This window comes from Cynocephalus volans, chromosome 13, assembly GCF_027409185.1.
Source record: "Cynocephalus volans isolate mCynVol1 chromosome 13, mCynVol1.pri, whole genome shotgun sequence".
Lineage (NCBI taxonomy): Eukaryota > Metazoa > Chordata > Mammalia > Dermoptera > Cynocephalidae > Cynocephalus > Cynocephalus volans.
Genome location: NC_084472.1, coordinates 27,335,906 through 27,363,382, shown reverse-complemented (window position 1 = coordinate 27,363,382; position 27,477 = coordinate 27,335,906). Strand labels below are relative to the sequence as shown.

The 27,477-nt window shown below is 34.6% G+C and overlaps 1 protein-coding gene across 2 annotated transcripts in view; it reads left to right on the top strand.

The window, feature by feature from the left end:
• The first annotated feature begins 9,009 nt into the window (after positions 1-9,009).
• Positions 9,010-27,477, top strand: part of DSC1 (desmocollin 1) — a 32,598-nt gene continuing 14,130 nt past the window's right edge. For both annotated transcript variants that reach the window (XM_063076879.1, XM_063076880.1), the window contains exons 1-11: positions 9,010-9,078; positions 11,808-11,892; positions 13,154-13,356; positions 14,689-14,808; positions 15,708-15,863; positions 18,566-18,710; positions 20,802-20,968; positions 22,140-22,274; positions 23,742-23,927; positions 25,496-25,755; positions 25,907-26,049. In XM_063076879.1, coding sequence (XP_062932949.1) covers positions 9,016-9,078; positions 11,808-11,892; positions 13,154-13,356; positions 14,689-14,808; positions 15,708-15,863; positions 18,566-18,710; positions 20,802-20,968; positions 22,140-22,274; positions 23,742-23,927; positions 25,496-25,755; positions 25,907-26,049 — 1,663 coding nt within the window. In that variant the 5' untranslated portion in view covers positions 9,010-9,015. The remainder of the gene's footprint in view (positions 9,079-11,807; positions 11,893-13,153; positions 13,357-14,688; positions 14,809-15,707; positions 15,864-18,565; positions 18,711-20,801; positions 20,969-22,139; positions 22,275-23,741; positions 23,928-25,495; positions 25,756-25,906; positions 26,050-27,477) is intronic.

The following is a 27,477-nucleotide window of genomic DNA, read 5'->3' as shown; positions in this document are numbered from 1 at the left end:
TTGTCTGCTGAACAATTTTGTACCCATTTTTAGGATACAATTGTTTCCCCCTATTCATTTTGTTTTTCTCACATTTTCTAGCAGTGTACTAGATACATAATAGATACTTATTAATAAATAGCAGATTTATTCTAGATTAGCAGTATCTAAAGACCTGGCAAAATATTGTGCCCATTTCAATCTGAATCCAAACTCTGAGAATGAAATCTGGGAGTTCCTAAACTCAGCATTTTCGTGACTAATTTTCTCTGAATTACTCCACTGCAGGAGAATTGTCTGTTACCAATTGATTGCAGAAGCACTGTAATGCAACGATCATTTGAAGCCGGTGGCTAATTGAGACTATTTCATAAAGGGAGTATGCTTTAAAGGGTGTAGCTTCTTTTGTTTAATTTAATCACCTTAATCTATTTACATAAAGGAAACTACAGTAAACACAAATGTCAAGAGAAGTGTGTTCGTAATGTAGTTTAGTCTAAAAATATTCATGGGTTATTATTTTCCTTTTTTTCTCCATCCTATATCTATTCCATATATATGCTACATCTAAAAGTTATACAGTTTATTAATAAAAATAGAAATATAGATGTCTAAGAAAATGTTTCTTTCTAATGTATGTTTTGCCTATTTTTTGTATGGTTCAACTAATAATACTAAAGATTTTCCCGGTGTTTGACATTACTTCTAACTGAAGTTTACTAAGAGGTTTGTAGAATTTAGACATCTGAATAATATGCGGAGATAATAAAGCACCCCAGCATCTAATTCTAAAAACCCTTATTTTACAGCTTTGATGTTTTTTTAATTTTTCACCAATTGATCTGCTCAGACCAGTAAGCCAGATCCATGGCCTTGTTGGCAAAGACCTAAATCCAGGCTCTATCCAAGATTAATGGTGTGAGTTTGGGCAAATCTTTTTTCTCTCAGAGTTTTCTCATTTAGCAAATGGAGGATTAAATGACATAATATACATATGTGAAAGGGTTCTATAAACGTTAATATAGCATTTCACTATTTTAAAGAGTAAAATATTTACTCTAAATCATATTTACTCTAAATTATAAAATTTGAAGAAAAATGAGTAAAACCTGAGTAATTAATAACCTCAGGAGCACCATTGTTTAGTGTCTTTAGCTTCAAGGACCTAGAAAATCAATTTAATGCAATTTTCAGTCCTTTTAGTTAAAGGAAATCTTGTTTGTTTAGACCTCCCCACGTGGGTTAGGACACATGTGAAGTTGCACAGCTTAAAAGGATTATTTAACGTTGATTTATAGTATTTTTCTATAAGTCAGCTCTCACAAGCATCTCAGTTTTATTGCTTCCCTTTATTCTAATGTGCAGAGCTGCTTTAATCACATTGCAGATCTTGTCCTCTGGCTCCTTTGGGCCACTGTTGCATTATCAACTTGGAATTCCTTTTTCTCTTTCCCTCTTATCTGACAAATTCCTGTATGTCCTTCAAGACTCACTCCAAATGTAAACTTTCTGGAAAGATCTCCCTGTCCTTTCCACTCTGAGTTGTCTGCTTGTCACTTTATTGTGCTCCCATCATGCCCTGAGCTTACTGTAATGACATCATTTTTTGCTTTCCTTTGAGCAGATCCTGATATGGTGCATAGCACATAATAAACACTCAAAAAACCAGCTGAATCAAATCATTCTTTTATCCTCTTTCCTTTCAGTTTTTCTCAGACATTCTCTCTCTTTTTCTTGCCTCAGTCCTTTCTTGCCTTTATTCATTTTTAATATTTTGGTTGAGTCTATTATTTGAAATTTATAATCTGGGTATTCTTCATTAATTTGTTTACTATCGCCACTGTCTCTAATTTTGTGCCACAGATTTTTAAAAAATCTTGAGTGTTGTGGCTTTAACTGTTTTAGTTCATTGAGAAGTGTGCAATTATTTCATTAAAAAAAATAGAACAGAATTGTAAAATGCTTCACTTTTTTCAGTAGTAACAACTCATACATTCCCTCAAACTATATGCACATATTTTCATTTTCTAGAATATTAGGTAAATAGAGTGTTTCCCAGGCTACTCAAGAGCCAGAATAGGTTGCAGCCTGCTTCTTTTCAATGATCTGGTCCCTCCTATAATTCTGTCCATAGCTGTCTCTTCTCTCTCTCTCTCTCTCTCTCTCTCCCCTTCCCTCTTCACACACACACACACACACACACACAAACACACACACACATATGCACACACACAATAATGTACCTTCTAGAACAATGACAAAGAAGGAAGTCAGCTGAGCAGTCTGGGCTGAGCTTAAATAAAGCTCAACTTTGTCATTGTACCTGAGACCTTCGATCTGTCTTAGAAGCAAGACAAATGTGCAGGCACCCACACACATCTCCAAAGTACAGGCAAATATGCTCAAAAACGGGCCGGCCCGTGGCTCACTCGGTAGAGTGTGGTGCTGATAACACCAAGGCCACGGGTTCAGATCCTATATAGGGATGGCCGGTTGCTCACTGGCTGAGCATGGTGCTGACAAATATGCTCAAAAACATTCAAGTGCAAATTTATGTAAAGAAAAAGAAACTTTTACCAAAAGACAACACAATCTGCAGTCTTCTTTATCCACACAGGAGAAAGTGTTTTATGTGATCATGCAGAACAGTTTCAGTTTCCCATTTTCATCTTTCTAATTATTTTCCAGTACATGAGAAATAGTAGTGGTTTACAGTGACCACTGGAAAGACCAGCAATCTAACACTTTATCTTACCCTTAGGCCTGCAAAGCAGCATCAGAGCCCATTGAGATTACAGTCTGTTTGTTTGATTAACCTTAGGTAAGATCAAATTCTTTGGGGTATTTCATGAAACACTATTCAGAAACCAATCAGTACATATATATTTGTGTTACATCCAAAAAAGATGCAGGGGCCTTGAGGAATGGTTTAGCTCAATAGCAAAGAAATTGGAAGTGGTTCCTTTGAGTATGCATCACATTTTCTGTAGAAACAACACTTGCATTTCAATTTAGCCAACAAATCAATTTATAAAGCTCTGGATGAGTTTTTTGGTTGTTACTTTAGAAAATACCAATAGTTACTCAGGGAAGATTAGAGTTTCAATGCACTTATAAGATAAAAACACTATTTCACCGTCATCAGATTCAATCACAAAGATATAACAAAAGGCTAGAAATTTAAAGAGTAGCAATTTTCTCATCTCAAAAAGAAGCTCCATTGAAGAATGAGTTTTATTCATTAACTTAATTTTAAATGTGCTAATTTCCTCAAAATTCCATATATGTGCTGACATATTTAAAGTGTATATACTTCATAAAAGAAAATGCAATGGCTTGGCAGTTTTGGAAAAGTGCTCAACATCAAGACTAGGCAATAATTCAAATCACAACTACAATTTCTTGCTTATCAAAATAGTAGGATTTTTTTAAATGAAATGATAATATTCGATCCTTGCTAGGATATCTACTGTCGCATTCATTGTCAGTAAGAACGTACACTAGTACTCTGCTTCTGTGATGCAAGCTGGCCTTACATACCAAGAGCCATTCAGTCCTTTATATTTTGACCCAGAACTTCTACTTGTGGAACTCTATGTCAAGAAATAATTGCCAATATAGAAAAAGGTTTATGTGTAAAGATGGTCTATGTAATAATGAAAAATTGAGAACAACTTAAATGCTCAATATCAGGAAGTGGTTAAATCAACTGTGATGCATATATTTGAAGGACTTTGTTACAGTCACTAACATGATATCTCTATAGGGCTTGCATCACATAGGCCAAATGTCATGATATAGGACAGATTTCTTGTTATTACAGGGAAAAGGCATGCTACAGAATTACATACATAGCATAATAATGTTAAAAATTCTATACACAGAAACTAGACAGGAAAGATATATTTACAGTGAAAGATTAGATCATGGGTGAAGTTTTTCTCTTAAAGCTTAGGCAGTCAGTATGTATACTCACATTCAAAAATCAATATTTAATAATGTGATTCTTGATATATAAGGTAGATAACTGATAGTAAGATTTCATCCACATTAAAAAAAAAACAAAACAAAAACCACCTTTCAAACATTTCACTTTGAAGCCACCAAAGAAAATAATAACTGGAGGAAATGGCAGAAAATGAATAAAAATCTAAAATATTTGCTACATTCATTTCACCATGATTTTAATTCTGACTGTCATAGAAACTACTTTAGCTAATTTTCAAAGCATATAGCAGATTGTAATCTCCAAGACAGCAAGGATCATATCTTCTTCAGTTTTCTATCATCAGCACCATGAATAGTACTTAATGTATAGAGAGTGTTAATAAATAGTTGACAGATAACTAACAGGGATTATTACAATTTTAAAAAGTCACTTTGTTGGACATCTACTGATTTGCCTGTTTAACCACTATTCCTCCTTTTTGTGTTTGTAGCCCATGGTCAACTTTGGGCAATGATTCTCCACCACCTTTTGCTCATGATTGGCTCACCCTTTGACTTTAGGCTCATGTATAATATTCAGGCAAAAGGAATTGTGTTTTACTCAAACTATTGTGAACAAGACATGCTTTTCCAACGATGAATTGCTAAACCAATACAATGTAATCTTGAAGCTTCTGTTGCCTATCTTTGCATACACATTTGGAATATTGAATGATAATTAACCCAAAACACAGAAAGGCAAAGTTCAAAGAGGGAGAGAATTTCTGTCCTCATCTAGGATATCCTTGGGCTTTCCAATCACATGACCTAACAAATCCCTTCATCTGCAACAGTTTTGTTTGTTTTGTTTCTCTTAAGACAGTTTGAGTTAGGTGTATGTGCTGAACAGTGAATTACCCAGAGATGTATGCTGGCATTTCTTTTCGTAGGTCTGCCAACAGTTTGATAATAATGGAGAGTGGTCATTTTACGTAAAATTAATCACTATTTTCTGCAAATAGCCTTAAGGAATCATTCCTGGTAATTATCAGTGCACATGAGTTCACTTCTAATTTTCAATAATCTTTACCCAGACAAAAGTCTATGAGTCCAGTGGAATTGAAGGGGCTTTCCACTAGTGGCAGTACACTGAACTCATGGAACCCAAAATATTTTCTAATAGCTAACACTTTTTTCTTTGTTCGTACATTCCTCCTACACTAAGATCACACACCCTGTTTTTAACCCTGTAGTTTTTGTAATCTTAAGTTATGTGTGTTTAACACAAAATGCCTTGTTATGGCTTCATCATTGTATATAACATTCCTATTACTCTAGTCTTTCAGAATAAATTGGGTCACCTGACAGAGATATCAGTTCTATCTATCTGCAAGTGCCTGTTTTGAGGCCTTAAATTTACTCATAACCAGCCCTTTCTAGAAGTTGGCTGTACATAAATATCTCTTATGAACTTTGTCACTGTATTTCTATAAAACACATTTTTAAAATTTGTAGAAAGGCATATTTTCTTGATGTGCCTTAAGCTAAAAATTATAGAAATGCAAGTGTCATGTGGATCTTTACATTTAAATCTTTCTCTGTGTGACCATAAATCTGTGGTGGAAAACAGATTATGCAATATTTCCATATTTAAAATAAATTCGTCACTTCTATAGGAGTCTCTGAACTAAGAATTTTCATTGTTTATCATAAATTTCTCCCTAAATTGCTAAGATATTTAAAATTTTCTACAGCACCTCTTTTTACCCAATCTTTTGAACTGTAAAGACAACTATATCTGTTTTCCCCTCTACAAAGTGAGCCTTTTTTTTTTTTTTTAAACACCGTAGGATTTCTGTCTTCTTTTTTCTTCCTACGTGATGCTTCTTTCCTAGCAGAAGCCAGAGCTCAGCATATGGACCCTTAACTAACTGTTCGGTGAATAAATGTGTTGGCATATCATTAGGTAGCTTCTACATAAGAGACCCTGGATTTGCAATAATTCTGTGTTTGTTTCATTTGAAGTTCAGTTTCTTTAACGTTTTATTGCACACCTAGGCAATCACATGGTATAGAACATTAGTGCTTGCTCTGAGACAGACACTGTTGGAGGTGCTTTCTTTGCAATATCCCATTTAATCTTCATAATAACCTATGGATTAGCAGCTATTATTACTCCCATTTTATAGATGAAGAGATTGAGGCACAGAAGAGTAAAGTAACTCTTAACTCTTTGCCTAAGGTTATATTGCTAAAAGGCAGTAAAGTCAGGATTTGAACCCAGGCAGTCTAGATCCTTAGTCCAAGCTCTTAACCACTGTAGTATACTATCAACATTTTAATTAAGCCTGTTAATTTAGACATAGGTCAAAACAAACAAAATGCAACAAACATACAGATAAAAATTAAAATAGAGATCTACCTGATTAGCCTAATGGCAGGAAATTGAAAGAGATAAATCTGGTTTTCATTTAACTTAATTTTAAGGTAGAGTCAATTTTATTATGATAATAAATTTTTCTGTACCTATAAAGTGCTTAGATTTTTTTTTTAAAGAAAACCTTTGTATACACGTAGCAAATATATAAGAAATATTGTTAATGTTACCAATTTGCAAATCAATGATTCGAATTAGCTTTTGTCCAAGTTTTTCTATTACTGTTGAGAAAGAGAAATAACAGAAGAGAGCACATAGAAGGTAGGCTTGAAAGAAGCAGGATCAAGAAAACCAATTTTCCACTACAATGGAGAGTATTCTGGGTGTACTTGAACTTAGCAGTGCCTGGCACATCTTCAAACAACCAATACATGCCAATTTTTTTCAGTATTAGCACTTTGATTTTTGTTCTTGCATTCTTTCTTATTTCCATGGAGAATGTCATATTATAGGAAGAGATAATAACTTCATTAGCTGGAAAACCCCACTTCCCAGGGTTGGATTTTTAGCTCCAGTCTTTGAATTATTTAATTCAAATTTAATTATCTATCTATCTATCTAGATATATACTTAGACAATTATGTTGAAACATACACAGAAGTACACTTGGATCTACAAATATACACCTCGGTAATTTTTCCTATATGTGTATTCCCATTCTTTTCTCTTCTCTAAAAATACAAAATGTAAAAATATTCAACAGAAGTGATTATATTTTCTGATTGAGAAATCAAATTCCAATGTAGACACAAAATATATTTATTGGCAGGTATATCCTTGGCAATAAAACACTACAAAATATCTTTTAGTTTTGTCCCAGGGTCATCTATCTCCCAAATCTTTCTGGCCTCTAATTCCACCTATACCTGCAAGAAGGAATTGTCCCCACTGTCAAATAAGCGGAAGAAAATCGTTTATTCTTCCTTTCTCTGCAGCATGGGTGTTGGGCTGTACCTTTACTTTTTAGTTTAACATGAGGTAGAAATGTAAGTAGCAAGAGCAGAAAGAATAATTTCACATGTAAAAATATATAAAATAGATAGCTTAGCAGCCATTTTATTTGACTATAGAATAACTCTCACAAAAGAGGCCAGAAAGTTCACAGTATTCTAGAATGATTGGCTGCTATTAAGAGTCATAGGTTATAATTGCTTCTAAATACATTTTATTAGTCTCAAACTGGATTATTGCTCAGCAATCCAGAAGTCTCACATACCTGATCATCATTTTCTTCTCCTGTTCAATATATTGGCATACATTTGTCATAAAAATAGCACAAGACAGTGAAAAGAGTAGCACTTTGGTGGCAGCCAGACCTGGGTCCAAATGTACACTTCTCCACTTTTTGTGGGTCCCTGGGCAAAAGGCAATTATGTACTTACCTGTGGTTTCAATAATCTCCTAAAAGGAGTCCTCACTGTCCTGTTGGGCAGATTCACAGAAATCCCTGTTAAGACTCCTGTTTCATAGCAGTGGCTCAGTAAATATGAATTTTAGTTCTATTTCTATACCTGAAGTTAAGCTATGAACATTTGAAAATATTTATCTTCCCCCCTCCCAATTTCCATCAGTGCTGTTGAGTGCAATTGATGCACTGAACTCACTAAGTTATGATGGGAAAAAATAACGCTAAAGTCCTCATTGCAAGAGTCATTAATGTTTAAAAAAAACCTAAACTTGATGACAGTATTGTACCATTAGGCTAGTATATCTTCTGTGTGATGTACAAGTAATTAGGGTGAATGGAGTGATTTTAAAGAGACTTGGTCTCACAGATTGTAGTTATCCTTGAAAAAAGGATAAGAATAAAAACACAGCTTCATGCATAGTAAAAACAAAGCAATAAGAAAATTATATCCTGGCTATTATTTTTTCCCTTTTATGAGGTCTATACACTCTGGTAAGTTCCCTGTGACATCTAGAGAACAAACTACAGCGGACAGACCGTGTGTAGGGAGAAGACAGAACACATCTCTAAAGTTGCTGCTTTACACTGGAATGCCAGATGTCTGGCAGAACTACCATGCTGTATGTGACAGCCTACACCTAAATGCTTAGATGGGGAGATAACTTCTGATGGATATGATTATGCATACTTATGTCCCCTGGATTGCCAATGGCGGTTGACGAGGCATCACTTCCTTGCATGGAGTTGGTACACATTTTATGTTTGTACCCGGGGGCAAGACAGGTTAATAAGGCCAAGAAGGAGGGGAGGCCGTGGGAGTGGGTAATAACTGGGGAGGACTTCATAGCATCAACCTGGGGGGAAAGGGAGGAGGGCTGAGGATGGAGGGTGTTCCCTTCTACTTCTGCCTATGTGTTAAGTGGCAGGAGAAATTTTGAAAGCTGCTGTGAGGAGGAGCTAGTGACTGAGTTTTGGGGTGTTTTGTACCCCACCCTTCCCACTTGTAGGAAAATCTCTTTGCATTCAGAGATAATTGAATTGGAAGAAGGAAGACTGGCCAGGGAATAGGAGGGAAGCGATTCTCCTGCTGCTCCTCCCCCTGTCATTTATCACTTGCCTCCTGACCCTCTTCCAAACCAAGCTCAGCTGTGTCAAGGTGGCTGCCAGCTATCCTGCACAAGTGCCAGCTTCTGCTTAGCTGCCCTGTGCATCCCGGGCTACCCTATTATCTGGTCACCATCCCTGGCCATTGGGACTGCTTCTGATGGCTGTGGCCTCCACTGCCCCAGGGAGCATCTTCTGGAAGCAGCTCCTTTTCTCTCTCTTGGTGAGTAACAAACAAAGGCTTAGGGAATTCAAGCATGTTACTACCTGCTTTCTCGCTCCAGTTTGGGCTTGAAAGAGAGTAGGGGCGGGGGCAGAAAACATAGACTGGGAAACAAAAACAGATCTGAGAAAAATTCAGGGAAGAGTTGAGAGACTTATGATCCAGGATTGGAAGGGTTCAGCTACTCTTCAAGTGCCCACTGCCAGATGTTAGTTTTTCAGGGGAATCCCCTGTTCAGTCCTGTTGTGGTGTTTTTCTAAGTGGAATGAATTCATTCCTTAGGTATTTGACCCAGAAGGGTCTGAGGTTTGCTTTTACTGCTATTCGTTAAATAAGCTCACGTTATTTAACATGCTTAGTTCCACTGAGCTGCAAGAAGAGGAAAAGGATTTGGGGTGAAGATGCAAATTATCTAGGACTTTCTTAATTTTACCTGGGAAATGCTTAGAGAAAGGCAGAACTCAGTTGAAGCAAGCAGTTGCACTTGCGAAAAATAACAGAAAAAATGTGACAGTCATTAAAAATACCATTGAGTTGTCTTCCACTTGGGTTTTTAATAGCTTTGTAACTGTGTATAAGATGCTGTTTTTCTTTGGCAGGGAGGGTGGAGAGGGGAGTTGTCCCACATCTCCATCTGGCATTTCTGAGCTGTGAATTTCTTTTCTGTTTTTTATTTTAGCAAAATATTTTAGCTTCAAATTATATTTTTAGAATTTGAAGGTTTTACTGCGTGGGGATAAACATGTTCTCCATATAAATAATATGCAATGCAGGGTCTATGGCCAATTTCTCATCCTGTAACTGCTTGAGGAGAACAAAACTCAGAGACTATACTGAGGCAGTATTAGTCGGGTAAAATGTGGTGAAAATTTTCCAAGGAATTCCAGCCAGATTTTTTTTGCTTTTGGTCCCAGCTCTGTTCAGTATTCTTTAATTCATCCCCTGCCCCTTTGTCCTTGATGCATATAATGACTAAAAGGGCATCTGACCCCAATTTCCTCCAAATCCCTTGTCCACTGAGTTAACATGAAGGCCAGGGCAGTGCTTAATGAATGGAAACCTTCATTGGCTCTGCCTGCAGAGGGAAGGTCCTAGGACTGGGAGGAAAGTTGAGACTGAGAGTCAGTGTAGGAATATATCCTATAAGAATGTTGCATATATATGTATATGTATGTATACACATATACATGCTGTATAGAGGTATAGATATAAACAGGTATCTGTATATATGTATGTGTATATATGAGGGTACCTCAAAAAGTTCATAAAAAGGTTTGTATTATCTTTTAATTCTATTTTTCTGCAAACTTTTTGAAATACCCTCATGTGTATGGTGTTTATAATTTATAATGAGAAAATGCTCTTTCCACATTACATATTTAGAATCACCACTAACAAGGTGCTTTTTGCTCAGAAAGTTCTTTAGATAAAATTTAGCACATTTGTTGGCATTAAGAATGAACACAATAAAAAAGGTTAAATAAATAAGAATATCTCACGATTTTTTTTTTTTTTTTTTTTGGCAACTGGCTGATAGAGGGATTCAAACCTTTGAACTTGGTGTTATAACACCACACCGTAACCAATTGAGCTAACTGGCCAACCCCTGCCTCATATTTTTAAAAGTGGATATTTAATTAAAACTGAATGCAAATGTGATTTTTAAAATTCTAGCTTTTTGTACTATCTGCCTAACATAAATTTGTAAAATTACACAGTATTTTAATAGGCTGCTAGTATTTATCCAATAGACTTGAGTTGAGTTGAAAGAGAAATTCATATCCTTAATACGGATTTTAATCCCTTCTCTTTCCTCCTCACAAGTAATGAGTCCCATCACTCCAGAAATGTGTCTTCAGAGAAAAACTGATCATAAAATGGACCTATATGTTTCTAGGAAATCTACCTCTGCTCTATTTTATATTTAAATAACCAAAAAACAGTCATTTTGATAAAAAGACAAGAAAACAAATAAACAGAAACTGCCAAGAAAAAGAAGCAAAATATGTTTTGAAATTACAGACACCTTCCAATTGGTAGATTCTTCTTTATTTTTTAGATAGTATCTGTCTTCTTTGAACTGCCTATCTTTTTAAAACCATAGTTATGTCTTGAACTTAATTAAGTCTTTACCCATTTGAAGGCTACTCTCTGTATTTTGAAATAAACTTCTTTTTAATCTAGTTCTGTGATTCGAGATCATTTAGACTTTGAAGTTTTTGTCAAATCAGTCTGAAAAATGATTTGTGAACAGTGAATATGTGCAGGTATTTTTTTTATTAGTTTTAAAAAAGTCTCAAATATTTTCTAGACTTTATCAACTATACCCTCAAATAGTAAAAATGAGGATTTGAGAATTAGTGCAAATATATGATTATTGTCATCTAGAGTTAAGTACTTTCTTCATGCTAAAAAATCAGAGTGACATTTACAAATGATCTTAGAGATGATGACCTCTTTATAAAGTTAATGGTTTGTAACACATTTTCTTGCAAAGATGCAATATGATTTAGGCTCTAAGAACTACTGTTCACTTAATTTTTTCATTGATACTAAATGACTGTGGTATTCTTAGAGCCACTTTATTCGTCCTTTTAAAATGGACAAATAATTGAAGTATTAAAAAATTAATTTGTTTCCAAAATTGACAATATTTTTAATCAATAAGACAAAACTGTAATGTGAAAATTTGTGATCAAATGTAATTCCTGATTTTTTTTTCTTTTGAGGTTCTAATATTATTTTGCGATGCGTGTCGGAAAAGTTCTCTTCAAGTTCCTTCTCATCTTCAGGCTGAAACACTTGTAGGCAAAGGTGAGAAACTGTATTAAGAATTTCATAGTCGTGACTTGCTCCATTTAGCTTCAGGCTGCTCTTGTAAAGTTTAGCATAAAAGTCATATAGTAGCTACCTGGCATTGAAATTGGACATACAATGAAAGCTAGGCTATTTGTTTTCTGGTAGTGGTTAGAAAAAATTAAAATACCAAAGGTAGTTGTATAATTTTCTTGCCAGAAAAATTAGCAAACATTGGAGGGCTAAATTAGCTTAGTTCAAACAAAGCAAGGCACCAAAACCAGACACGTATTTTAATTCATATCAACTAATCTGCTGCCAAATTTCCAAAGCCAAGTTTCTTTAATTGTTTAGACATGTAAAGGATGTGTCAAAATGTAAATGCCCCAAATAAAATTTGTACTTGAGGTTGATTACAATGAACAGCTATCCACCAATAATGGATATGATCTGTTTCACAGAATAGCTTGTGAAAGTCAAATAAAATTTTGGTGAATCTTACTACCACAGCCATCCCTGAAGTATAGATTGGCTATTCTGAGTCTAAAGGTAATATTCCTTTCATCAGGGTTTTTCACTGGCCTTGAGTTTACATTCAGAAAAATACATTTGAATACAGAAATGGTATCCTTTCCAAGATAGACACTATTTTCCCTAGAGCTTTGAGGTTTTAAGATTATAAACAGTCCATACTCTAAAGGCACATATAGTAAATACACTAAATGTGTTAAGCATGAATCTGTAAAGGAAATATTTTTCTAACAACCACAATGCATATTAAGCATTGGGTTTATTACATCTCAAAAGGTATTGTAGAATATTTATAATATTATTAAGAAATATTACTTAAGAATAGGTCAAGTTTTCTTATTTGTTGCAAGATAGTTTTAACCATCAAAGATTGTTGCAAACAAGTTCAAAATCTACTGACAGCATAGTTATACTACATAGATAAAACAGCAAATTTACATATTTACTCTCTCTACATACATGTACAAACCCATAACTAAGCATTAAAGTGGAAACAATAAATCTAGTGACACTAAGAAAAAATTTTATTTCTTAAATTAGTTTATGATGAAAATAGTGGAAAATGTAACTCCATTAATTTAATTGTTTTTTCATAGCCCCTAAATTTTAGAATAGCAGGTACTCAACACATTGCAGTGTAACCTCCCTCTTTCTGTTTCTCACACACTAACTCATGGTAGTCATTCTTGTAAAACTTGTTCTAGTCCTGTTTCATCTGACAAATTGCTGTGAAATTTCTTCCCTGCAGTGAATCTGGAGGAGTGTCTCAAGACGGCCAGCCTAATCCTGTCCAGTGACCCTGCCTTCCGAATTCTAGAAGATGGCTCAATTTACACAACACATGACCTCATTTTGTCTTCTGAAAGGAAGAGTTTTTCCATTTTTCTCTCAGACAGCCAGAGACAGGAACAAAAAGAGATAGAAGTTGTACTGGCAGCAAGAGGAAACACGGTATAATAAGCAAGGACTCACATAGACTAGCATTTTAATCTGCTTACGAGAGTCCCTCATTTCTTATCTTTCCTTTCAGGTTAAAATCATTGTTCTTGAATGACCTCTTGTTTGTCCTCCACTTATAATTAATCTAAATAAAGACTAGACTCTTAAGGAGTGGTAAAGCTATTTACAAAATTGTATAAAGATAAACAACTCTGTAGCCAGAGAGCAAAGGCAGAATATCAAAGGTTTCAGAGAGTGTTTTGAAGTGTGGCAATAAAACAATCAACCTCAAGAACAAGGACAGGGCAGGGGCGGGTGTACAACTCAGTGAAAAGTGAATCAGGGTGGAGATGTGGCACTTCCTCCTGTGAGGCTCTCTCCCAACTGACTGTGGGTTTGGGTCTCTCTTTAAAGAGGAGGAGAGATTATCTAAAGCTTATTCCCATCTTAATAACAAACTCCATGGGGTCCTTCTCTTCAGAAAGTGGAGGTGTGGCCATTCCACAGGAGTGGTTTGAATCTTTTGATTCTAGACTTGTGTTCTTGCAGTGAGTGCTGGTGATCCGCCCATGGAGTGGGAAGGGAGAAGGCTGCTGGAGCTCACATCTGACTAAGCATTCCCAGCACAATGAATTTGGTCTTATAAAATCATTTGGCGATAAGAGATTCCATTTATAAGAGGATTTCCCAGCGAAATGGCTTTTGATTACAAGAGCTCCTCTTCACTGAATTCGGAATATACTTAAGACTTGCAAGATTTTATTTCATAGGGCCAGCCCATGGCTCACTTGGGAGAGTGTGGTGCTGACAACAACCAAGTCGAGGGTTAAAAAAAAAAAAGATGTTATTTCATATCCAAATTGTAGAGTCTCCACATTGCATAAAATAAAACATACTTGAACAAATGTTAACCTATGTCTTTAAATAGATACATAAATGCTTGCATTACAGTGAGGGCTTTAAGAGATTTTGGTTGAACTACTCATAGTGAAATAAAATTAATTTGTAAATATTTGTTAATGGATTATCTATTTTTTGGGTGGGCTCTATACTTTTTCGAGATGGCATCTTTCTCAGTGCCTTATTAATTTCTGGTTGGTTAACTGGTTAAACCAGGAAATAGGATGTACTGGGAAATACAATGCAGTCTGAGGTCTCATGAGTATTGTGTATGTGTAGGTATGTGTGCTTGTCTTTTTCCTAAAAAATAAAAATGCTTTGAGCATTGTCCATGATATTTTTATGTATAACCCTTGATTATTTCCTCCATGTTGATGTATATGTGAAAATCCCGGTTCTCAGAATGTTAAGCAATGCTATATTTCTTTGTTTTATCAAATGTAGGCTCGTAAGAAGAGACACACCAAAGACACAGTCCTCAAGCGCAGCAAGAGACGATGGGCCCCTATCCCGTGTTCACTGATGGAGAACTCATTAGGTCCATTTCCACAACACATTCAGCAGGTACATTTCATCTTATTTGATTGCATATGTGTTAGAGTTTTGTTGTTAAAACTTTCCAGTTATATTGAATTAGGGCTTTAAACTATTGGTACTAATAAGGATTGTCTGTTCATCAGAATTAGAGGCACATAAAAATGATTCAGTATATTTTATCACTTTCTTCCAAAAATGATATTTAGACATGCTACACTTTTTAGCAGTCATGTACAGAGGGCATGTCTACAGATTTTGCATGATTCAACTCCTGCCTCAATTAACACTTACCCTCCAAAAAATGGCCAATATTTCTGTTTAACAAGTAATTTTGCTTCACTAACACATAGCTGGAATACAAACATAGGACAGTTTTGAAATTATGCAATTCTTGAAGAATTAATTGTGGAAGGAAAGCTGCATTATGTCTGCTTTTTTTAATCACATAATTTTCCATTCCAAGTAATTCAAAATCACTGAAACTGTTGCTGTACTTTACATAGGAATAAGAATAAGTGAATAGAAATTGTAAAGGTATATTACTCCACAAGTTTTATAAATATGCAGACAACAAAAGAATTTGGGATCAAATAAGTGACAGAATTTGTGGCTTTGCATATCGCAGAATGCAAATAAGAATTTGGAAAACATGCAGATGGTGGGTAGGTAAGCAGAGAAAAGAAAGAGTAGGTGAGTAGGAAAGAGAGCAAGTGATAAAAAATAAACCATCACAGGAAGTTAGGTTAAAGATGGCTGGCCAGTTAGCTCAGTTGGTTACAGCACATTGCTGTTAACACTGAGGTCCAGGTTTTGATCCCCGGACTGGCCCAGCTGGCCACCAAAAAAGTAAATAAATAAAAAATTAGGTTAAAGATATTTATCATGACATATTTGTTCTATCTCTAAATTTTTACTTATTGTTACAGATCCAATCTGATGCTGCGCAGAATTACACCATCTTTTATTCCATAAGTGGACCAGGAGTGGACAAAGAGCCCTTCAATTTGTTCTACATAGAGAAAGACACTGGGGATATCTTTTGTACACGAAGCATTGACCGTGAGCAATATGAACAGTTTTCGGTAGGATTACGGAAATATTTACTCAGAAGTATATCTTTATTATTGGTTTATTAATATTTTTGATTCTGCTTGTTTACATATTACAAGGATCAAATATTTGACTTAATGTTTTAAATATTAATATGCAATATAAACTTTACATTTCCACTGGTGCCATTGATAAAGAAAGTGAACATAATAAGGAGAATAAAGGCATGAGGGAAGGTATAGAAAATATAATGACAGCATTTTAAAGGTCAGATTTTGATCTGTAGAATCCTGGGAAACAAACAAACAAAAAAATTATTAAGTTCAAAGTTCGCTATAATAAAATAGCTCAATTATTTTCAACTGTGGCTGTGCTTAGAAAAAAGAAAATATACTGATGCTTGGTCCCATGCCCAGAGAGCCTGATTTAATTGTTCTGCAGCCCAGTCATCCAAGATGATTCTAGATGTATACAGTTGGGTCCACTGCCTCAGCTCCTTGTGTAGCATTGTACTTCTTATTGTGATCCTTGCCAGAGGGAAGGGGAAAGAATAGTTTAAAATTAAAATAAGTCACTTTGCTATTTTTAACATTTTTTAAAGGACGAGTGAATAAAAGAGTTCAGAATTTATGTTCAAAGTTAGGTTTTTGAATACTTTTTGCTTCAGACTTATGAAGAGAAACCTGTTTCTCTAGTTCCCATTAACATAGTTATGACTGAATTGGCACCACTTGAAACACTGCTTGCAAATTAGTAAAATGCATTAAGTGAAGTACAGCAACAAGATGTAAACATGGTGCAAGTTATAAAATCGCTTGAATCAAGATGGAAGAGAAGACTTCTCTGTCAATGGAGAGGTTAAAATTAAAATAATATGCCCTTAAAATAATATACCTTAATAATTTTCCATAGCAGGATGGACTTAGGTTACATAGGGAGACATTTCAATGCCACCGTTTTGAGGTAGAAGAATTCACTACAAGAGGTGCAATATAATCTTTATAATTTTTACAGAGGGCAAACTACTTTATAGAGGAGTAGTTTGTCTTCCTAAAAGAGATGGGTGGAATTGAATGCAAAAAGCTACTCATATTTATTGAAGATTATTCCACTATAAGGCACTATATTACTGTGTTTGGTGCTTTGTGGATACATACATCAGTAAGTTTTAGGCTTCATGTCTGAGGACAATTATAATCTCATAAAACAATTTTATAGTATTCTCTAGCCAAAAATCTCAAAATGGCAGCATTTTAAAAGAGAAAAATTCACATCACCTGCACAAGGAAAAACCAAGGGATTGTTAGGAAGGCTGAATAGTGTGACATCTGGATGTGTTGGTAGTGATGATGATGATGGTGGTGGTGGTGGTGAAATGGTGTTAATATACCTCTGAATTCCGCTCGTGGACTTGGAATTTATTGAGTAGTGAGATATAGAGACCAGATTGATAGAAATCAAAATATAAGTTTTATTACTGAAAAAGCCCACCTCTCAGTTGTTTGAGGAATCGTAAATAAAGGACAGGGAGAATATGAATGGTTATTTTAATACTTTCCATACTAGAGTTTGGAATGGAAATTCCTTCCCGCTCCAGGTTTGCATAAAGAGTGTAAACAAAATGTTGCCTTTTAAGACAGTACTGAGAATTTTGTGGTTACATTAGCAGATAATGAGATCACTGAAGAGTCTGATTAGGAAGTATCATGATTAAAATTGTGCTTTATGAATATAAAATGTCACTTTATAGATTGGAGAAGAGAAGGCCAGTTAGGACAATTGCAGGAAAGTTGGTGAGACAACATGTAGGATACTTTTGGAGTCACCCGAGGGTATTAGCAGTGGGAATAGGAAAGAGAAGGTGGATGATAGAGACACAAAAATGCCATAATCTCTAAAATTTGGCAACTAACAAATATGGCTAATGAGAGAGGGGGGAATTTGAGGTCTGGGATTTTAATCCTAGCACATTTTAGAAATGGTGAAGAACTGAGTTAATACAGAGTTCACTTTGGGCAGGTTTAGTTGGTCCTGTCAGTGAAGAACATCCGTTTAACTCAACAACTATGTATTGAGCACTTGTAATGCACAGACCACAGCAGGAGAATGCAGAACTAATTTGATGAAGTTTAAAGGGAAAGGACATTAAATCCTGGCAGTTAGAGCCAAGATATATCATTTTGAGGTGGAGTTTGTGATGTGTATATACCTTTTTCAGCATTTTTATTACAAAAAATACATGTTTATGATAGAGAAAAGAGGAAATATAGGTAAATAGAGAAAAGAACCCATAATTGAATCACCCAGAGATAGTTGTGATACACACACACACACACACACACACACACAAATACATATATAAATAGAATCATATTTTTATAAACTTCCAAAAATACTTGTTATTATCATAACTGGGGGAAGTCGACATGCACTCTGACAAGTAGAACAGCATGCAGTTAATTCAGAGAGCACCTGGAGTGCATGGTGCTTGGTGCTTGGTGCTTGGAGTGCTGGGTACTTGGTGGGTGAATAGTGGTAGTAATGCTGATAGGGGATCGAAGCCATATGGCAGGCATAGATTGTGCTGTGCGTTATCTCTCTATTGCATTTTTCTTAGTTACAGACACCTTTGTGGATGATTTTTAAAATGTCACATTTTCCCCCACTGCTAGGCTTACTTTTGTGCATAATTGGTTATTTGAGAGCAAGGTGATGGTGTTTTTCTTCCTTTCAGCTATACGGCTATGCAACGACCACAGATGGCTACGCACCAGAGTATCCGCTTCCCTTGGTGATCAAGATTGAAGACGATAATGATAATGCCCCATATTTTGAAAACAAAGTGACTACCTTCAGTGTGCCTGAAAATTGCCGATCTGGTAAGTTCATAACTTACAGTGGTATGATAAGATTATTTGACACTTAATAAGTGTTATAATTTAAAATGCTTAATTGTATCATTTCATTTCATGCTTTTTTTGGTATTTTTGATTATGTACACATTTTTCCCTTTAGAAATTGATGTTATACGAAAGTGTTATTAAGAGTCTTCAACTGGAGCAAATTTTCTTAAATTTAAGCGTATTCATAAGACAAAATTTCATACATTTTTTCCCTTTTCTATCACGATTTTATAGTTCTGGAAATATTTATTTGACTCAATTCTTTCTAGGGTGGGGTTGTTTAAGTTGGTGTTTGCTTTACATGTGTGTTCTCAGGAAGTCTGTAGTCAAGGGTGTGTTGCTGTTTTCCCATTGGGAGAAGTCAGTTGTTCAGTATGAAAAGGACTAGCCAGGACACTGTAGAGAATCTGAGTTAGTGGGCCAAGAACCATTTTGTCTTCCAAAAAAATAAGTTATTTTTTCATTCATTCATTCACTTATTCATTGTTTATTTTTTTAAATTATCATGAGCATGTGTCTAAGGATATGTAAAATGCTAAGTTTAGAACAAAATTCAAGTTTCCCTTCTAAGCAAGAAAAATACTCCAAAGGAGATTAATATAACAAAAGATATAAAAAAGTTATTTTTATTGTGCCAAAGAATATTTTTTTTTTTCAAAGAATATTTTTTTAACAGAGATTTGCAATTCAAAGGGTTTGACTTTTCTGATCTATATTCTATGTGTAGTGCCAGTTTTTACTGAAATCTTGTTATATCAGTGTTGCTTTTCTGAATTCTCTTTATTAAATGACTGTTAGTTATTGGCTTTTATTTTAGCCTAAGCTTGTAACGTGTGTCTAGTATAATGGCAGTTTTAGGAAAACACTACATTTTTGCTTCAGTTGCATTTCTCATTAATGTTTTAAACATAATTATGTTAAGCATTTTAAAATGCTTGACTTTCAAGAGAATACTATATAAAACTTTCTAGTTTTATAAAATCACACACTTTTCAAAGGTAAATCTTTTTGTGCTCACTTTGCTATGCATGTTTAGAAGCTAGCTAACTGATAGATAAAGTTACTGACTAGTTAGATTAATCCACAATGGATCTGAATATGCAACAGACAAATGCTGTCTGTATTCTCTATTTTTACAATGTACATATGTGTCACAGGTACACTTATAAAACAATACATAATTTGAATCTTTATGAACTTTTAATACTTTCAATAAAATTTTCAGGACCAGAAATATATCATGGCATGGAAATGCTGATCTAATTTATAACATGTACATTGTTTTTCTTGGCATATCTTCCAGACAAATTGAAAAAAAAAATGTTAAACCGGTTTTATGTTAATGTGCAGCCAAGATTGTAACCTAGGTCTACCAAGGGACATAAGACTGTCTATTTTCTTGAAAAAAATTTTCAAGAAATGATGTTAGTTCTTATGGCCTCCTCCTTTCTGTTGTCATGTATGTTGTGTGTATGCAGGCATAATATTGCTAGCTCACAGCAAGTGAATTACTAAAACAATATTTTTAGTACTGTCATGTGTGGGGCATGAAGCTTGTCCAAATACTATTCAGACTCGTGCATAATGTCTGTGTCTTGCATATATTAATAATTGCTTGCATATGTTAATAATTCAGCACTTTTATTAAAATATTAAAACATAAAATCTTTGTTATCGTATGCCAAGATGTGCTATTCCTCTAATTAACATTATCATGTTGGTCTATAAAAGAGACAAGGTATAGAGAGAAGTCCCCATCCAAAAATGGAGTAGTGAGTTGGGGAAAAGAATTTGAAAATTATTGTTATCAAGGATAGGGTGGGAACTGTCCTAATTTATATAGAATACAAATCAGGTTCTTCACAGTAGACATCTAATTGAAGTTCCCAAGTAAAGGGGACTCGGAGATGTTTTGGAGAATATTCACATGTCCCCAATTTATCTGTTAAACTAACGTACATGTGGGTTTTGGGAGAATTTGCTGCAGCAATGTCTTGATTTTATTTTTGTTTATAATTCAATTATCACAATTTAAATTTTTTGACAATGTTGGATTTATCTAAACAGGAACTTCCGTGGGACAAGTGACTGCTGTAGACCATGATGAACCTGGCACTCTACATACTCGTCTGAAATATAAAATCTTACAACAAATCCCTGATCAACCAAAGCATTTCTCCATACATCCAGACACAGGTGTCATCACCACATCTACACCTTTTCTGGATAGAGAAGTAATGAATTGATTAATTAATTTCCCAGTCATTAAACTATATTTTTAAACTGATAATGAACGCCCAAGAGAAATTACGATAAGGCCATCGTGGCCAGCTCTCTAAGCATACTTCCTTCCGTAGGTGGCTGTTAGGGCTTCTCTGGAAACTTCCTTCGTTTCTACAGAGATGTTGGGAAAGTACAAGGGTCTCACCTGAGGTCATTAACCTGATTTGATCTGCTGATGCTAAAATCACTTTAAATTTAGTGTATTTTGTTTTATTTTAGTTTAGTTTTATAAAAAATGCTTTCATTTGGCTTCAATATGTGTAATTAAAAAATCAATAAACTTTATTTGTTAGAGCAGTTTTAGGTTCACAGCAAAATTGAATAGAAAGTACAGAGGGTTCCCAGGTACTCCCCATACACCCCCTGTCCCCACACACAATCACAGCCTCCCCTACCGTCACCATCCTGCACCAGAGTAGTACATTTGTTACAACTTATGAGTCTATTTTGATACATCATTATCATCCAAAGTTCATAGTTTACATTGGGGTTCACTCTTGGTGCTGTACATTCTGTGAGTTTGGACAAATGTTTAACGACATGTAGTCGTCATTATAGTAACATGCAGAGTAGTTTCACTGCCCTAAAAATCCTCTGTGCTTCCCCTATTTTATCCCTTCCTCCCCTTTACTCCCAGAAACCACTGATCTTTTTACTGTCTCCATAGTTTTGTCTTTTCCAGAACGCCACATAGCTGGAATCATGCAGTATGTAACCTCTTCAGATTGGCTTCTTTCACTTAATAATATGCATTTAAATTTCTTCCATTTCTTTTCATGGCTTTATGTCTCATTTTGTATTAGCACAGAATAATATTTCATTGTCTGAACATACTAGTTTATATATCCATTTACCTACTAAAAGACATCTTGGTTGCTTTCAAGTTTTGGCAGTTATGAATAAAGTAGCTTTAAATTTAGAAATATTATAATAGACACATCAGCTTCCCATTGTACTGATTGGCCAATCTCTTATTTTGTATTAGTATTTATAATTTTTTAAAATTATTGAAAAAATGAATATTTATAAAATAATCACAGTCTGAAGAGTAACTATGAGCATTGTAAAATAGGAAATAGAAGTGGTCATCAATATACCTTTATCCTTTTTTTTTTTTTCCAGAAATGTGATACTTACCAGTTAATAATGGAAGTGCGAGACATGGGGGGCCAACCTTTTGGTTTATTTAACACAGGCACAATTACTATTTCGCTTGAGGATGAAAATGACAATTCACCATATTTCACAGAAACTTCTGTGAGTATTTCTCTGTATTCATTGACCTAGATTCATTTACTTTTTCAGAAAACAAATATGGAATTTGGTAGCTCGGTGAGATCACACATTTTGGTTTAAATAGCTACCACTTACAGATAACCTAGGGAGAAAAATGTGATTTCTGTTAAAATAATTGAAGTGCCAGCTATTTCTAGATGCTAGGAAAATAACCATGTTCTTGGCTACCTAAGACTTGGTTAGCCCTTGACACTGTTTCCTTGGTTGTTAAGCTCCTGTATCAGATTCCTTGGACTTAAATTCTTTTTATAGGGTAAAGGAAAAAAAGGCCCTCTACATTTCAATTTCTTAAGATGAAAAGAACTAGCTTTCTGTCCTCTGCTCCAGTCCCCTGCAGTGGAGTCGTAGGACAGGCTGGTTCACCACCCCCCGATGCAGGATCTTCTGTTTCATGTATGCACAGACTTTCCCATAGGCAGTAACAATGTAAGATATATGAGGGGGTGCTTTAAAAAGTTCACAGAAAGATTGTGTTATCTTTCAACTCTATTTTCCCACTCATATGTTTATGTGAAGTACCCCCATATATATGATGATACTTCCAGGAAATGGTTCTTCTTTCCTGAACTTTTGATGAATAATCTTTCATTTTTCAAATTAATCTATACCAGAGTACAAGTCAAAGAAGGAAAAACTCACAAGTACAGTGATAGGCACATTAGTGTCATTTTTACATTAATCCTTACAATGTGTGAGGACATGTTTTATCCCATATTTCATGGGAGGAAATGGAAGGTCTGTTAAGTAACTTCATACATATAGACCACGTACAAGGAATAAATAGGATTTGAATCTAGACCCATTATACTCCAATGTCTGTCATCCTTCTATGAATTCATCTTACATCTCTAGCAAACTCTGGTTTACTACGTTTTGTAGTCTTTAAATATATTATGCTTCTTTAAGCATATTTTTTGAGGGAAGCTATGATTTAATTTCTCAAAAAAGGGAAAACTTTTCCCTCAAAGTGTTTGCTAGTGAATCAAAAGTAAATAAAAAAAGTTTAGTGTGAAAACAAGTCATCCAGTAATAAGAAATCAATATATGTTATCACTATCTACAAATATTGAGTGCTTAACAGATTAATATGAAGCATTTATTAAGTGCTTATTATGTCTAAAAAGGGAAGATAGGCTGTAAATATTGTAGAGGCTCAGAGAAGAGATAAATATGAGGGATAGAATGATTAAGGAAATTGCCTCAGAGAAGTTTAGAAATTAAGACATGAGGTAGTCTTTGCAGAATGGGAAGGACTTGAAAAGGCAGTTTAGGAGGAAAGAAGTAAACTATGCATTAAATTTGTAAATTCTTTCCTAATATGTGAGTGCACATTTCCACATCATTTTGTTTTCTTTTTTTTAAAATACAGGTTTTAAAGTAGAAAACCATGTTGTTAAGGCTATAAATAATAAGACACAATTTCTTCAGTATTTTGCAGAAGTAGAAGAAAACAGGATTGATGTTGAGATTTTACGAATGAAGGTACATGACCAGGATTTGCCAAACACTGCTTACTCAAAGGCTGTGTACACAATCCTACAAGGAAATGAAAATGGAAACTTCGAAATTAGCACAGATCCCAATACAAATGAAGGAGTATTGTGTGTTGTCAAGGTAAGCAAATAAAATAATCGAGCTGTGCTTTAAAGCATTGTAACTTATGTTTAGGCATTGATATTAAAAAGAAAAATTCCTATTTCTATATAATTAGAATATTGCAATGCAGTGCTGAAATGATTTACATTGTTGTATAAACTTTTTTTTCCTTATTATTTTACCCTCATTTTCTCTCTTAGAGGAATGTCATGTCAGGTACAAAGCTCATGCTCTATATATGAGGAAAACCAAGGCTGAGAAATATATATATATATTTTATTGGTTATGAATATTCATGAGATACAAAGCTGATTGTCACCCCTTGTGCCCATGATGTGAGAGCTAGATTCATACTGGCAGCATACCCATTACCACAAATTGCATTTGTACTCTGTGTCCCCCACCCAATTATCCCCAACTTTCCTCTCCCTCCCCCTTTCCCCCCACTCCACTTTGTAGCCCAGGGAATGTTCTCTCCCAACGCAGAGAAATATTGAATAATGAGTGTTGAGTCAGATATTAGCCTTAGGAGGGGTCACAGACACTCACTCATCCAAATCCCTATTTTTTAAGAACACACAGCAGAAAAAAATGGAAGCATCTCCATTTGAAATCAAACTTCTTGACTTAACTCCTTTCGTGTTTACATTATATTTTACTTTTACCTCTCTGTGATATATTTTGTAAGATCGACCATAGTACTAAATATTCAGCAGCTATTCCCATTAATTCCCCTATATTTTAGATAGCCAGTGATTTTGGATTTTTAAAATTTGATTGCAATGACTGGCTCCCAGGATGATTAACTGGACCTGGTTCCTTTCTGAGCCCTTCTGCTCATAGTTCTTACTAACCCCTTCCATATCTTCTCTCATTAATTTCTTAGAGAAAATATATGTTCTTAGAAGCTCTATGATGAAATTATGTTTTCTTTTTAGAAAATGCCCTTTCGTTATTATACTGCCTATTCTCTCTTTCTCTTTTCTTTCTTTCTTTTTATTTCTAGATTTCTTTCTCTTGGAGCTCTTCCTTTGCTATTTAACTGTTGTTTCAGGATTCCTTCTAATCATTCAGTTTAGGACTGAGCAGTTTGATCAGGAACTAAGCAGACCTAAATACAATGTCTTTGAAAAGGTGCTGCTGAATAATACCATTAGATCTTTTGACTCAGATATTCTGAATAACTGCTCTATTATAGCTAAATCTTTATCCAATTATTTTATGTACTTAGCTTGGAGTGACTTTAGTTATCACGCTTATCCTATATGATAACTAATGAAATACTTTGAATTTTTCAAACACTTATTCTGTATTTTTATTAATGTTTAAACTTGTAAGGAAACATGAAGGCAGAATCTTCTAGAAGAAAAGTGAGGGAAAAATTGGCTAAATCTTAAAATCAACAATTTATCATTTGACAGTTTGTCATTTTAGGAAGCTAATTATCAGTCTTTAATAATATTAGCACCAACTTCTGATAACATTTTAAGTGTAAAAATGATATTGCCTTTGTACGAAAACAAAAGTATAATCATAAGTCTTCTATGGAATGTATATTGACTGATTAAAATATGTCTATTGAACAGCCATTGAACTATGAAGTCAGCCGCCAAGTTGTTTTGCAAATTGGTGTTCTTAATGAAGCACAATTCTCTAAAGCAGCAAACTCACAAACTCCTACCATGTGCACTGCAACTGTCACTGTTAAAATTAAAGACAGTGATGAGGGTCCTGAATGCCAGCCACCAGTGAAAGTTATTCAGAGTAAAGACGGCCTCCCAGCTGGCCAAGAGCTCCTTGGATACAAAGCATCGGACCCAGAAACACGAAATGGCGAAGGCTTAAAGTAATTACTTTTTCAAATAGCTTCTTAATTTTAATTGTGATGTAAATTGATTTCAAATTTAGGAAAGTTGTATGTGATTTTCGGGTGACAAGATTTTAAGATTATGTTTCCTCTTTGGTTTGATCCTTTACATTTGATTTCTAAAAATTAGGTATCAGAAGTTAGGAGATGAAGATAACTGGTTTGAAATTAATGAACACACTGGTGACCTGAGAACTCTGAAAGTACTAGATAGAGAATCAAAATTCGTGAAAAACAACCAATACAATATTTCAGTAGTTGCAATGGATACAGGTGAGTGCCTTTTTCTTTAAATAAAGTATAAATATAGGATATGTTTTTAAGAAAACCTTAGCGTGAAATTTTTTAAATTTCAGAATGAAATTTAGTTCAAACAATGTTTGCATTATGATTGCTCGTTTTATTTTAGAACACCCAATTTATGCCCCAGTGTGCTGGTAATGCAAAGCTAGGAAGTGGTGAATGGTCAAAGTCTAAGTTTCAAGGACCATGTTGTTTGATTTCTGCTGCAGAGACAGTGGCGTATGCAAGAATCTTCATTCTTTTCAGGAGTACAGGTTTAGATTATTATGATTTGAACTTGCTGAAAGGGTTCAACCCCGCCTAAAACAGTTGGGTTCAAGATAGGTTTGTTCTGAGCTTCTCTTAATAGAGAACAAATCGTTTATACAATTTTCTAAAGAAATGATCAAACCATGACTGAAATCTTTTGCTGTGGCTTACAAGTTCTCTCAGAGGTTAATTCTAGAAACCATTCTGAAAGGAATGTCCTTCAAATATAATAAAGTAGTGATCTCAAAGCCCTTTTGAACATATGATCCTACCAGTAAACCGTTTGTTAATGTGTTTAAACAGACGTTTCTAAACACTTTTAAAAATGTTTGCTTGTGTCTTTATTTATTTACATGTACCACTATGCTAATGTATTTATACACCATAAAAATACACAAAATAGAAACTAACAAAGATGATAAAAATATAAATAGAAGTTATACTATTTTATTTCATCGCATCAATGACATACTTACCTACTTGAGGCAAATTGTCAGAAATAACAAAAACAAATGGACTTGGATTTTTGTAACAAAATCTACTTTGTTGACCGTCTGCCTGATCCAGGAAGGTTTCCCCTCTTTTTATTTATATATGTTGGATGCTCAAAACAAACTAGCTGATATATATAGCAATGCTATAGTCTTTTTCTATAGAATTATCGAATTTCTTTAGATTAAATGGATGAATGTGTGAATAAATACATATCAGATCCCATGGAAATGAACACAAGTTGAAAGTAAGTGAAACTTTTTATGTTTATACATTTTGTCCCTTGATACTTTGATAATAAAATACAATGTTTTCTGAGATATTATGCCCCTACTTTTTTCTATAGTTTTAAAACAAAAGCCACATCTACTAAAAGAGAGACAAAGGGTTAAACTAATGAAGATGCCAGCTGCTTGTAGTTTACACGGGAGGGGCAAGCTCATTCACACACAAATATGCCCCTTCAGGTTTTTTCTTACTTCTTCGCTCAGCCTTGTCCTGTCCCTTTCACCCTTGCGGTGGAAATACTGTGCTGCACATTCCAAATAGTGAGATGACCAAGCAGTTTTAAGAAACTATTTCCATGAGCCAAAACATTCAGGTTTCAAAAATCTGAAAATTACTCTGAAAGAAAACCTAAATATGAATATCATTAAA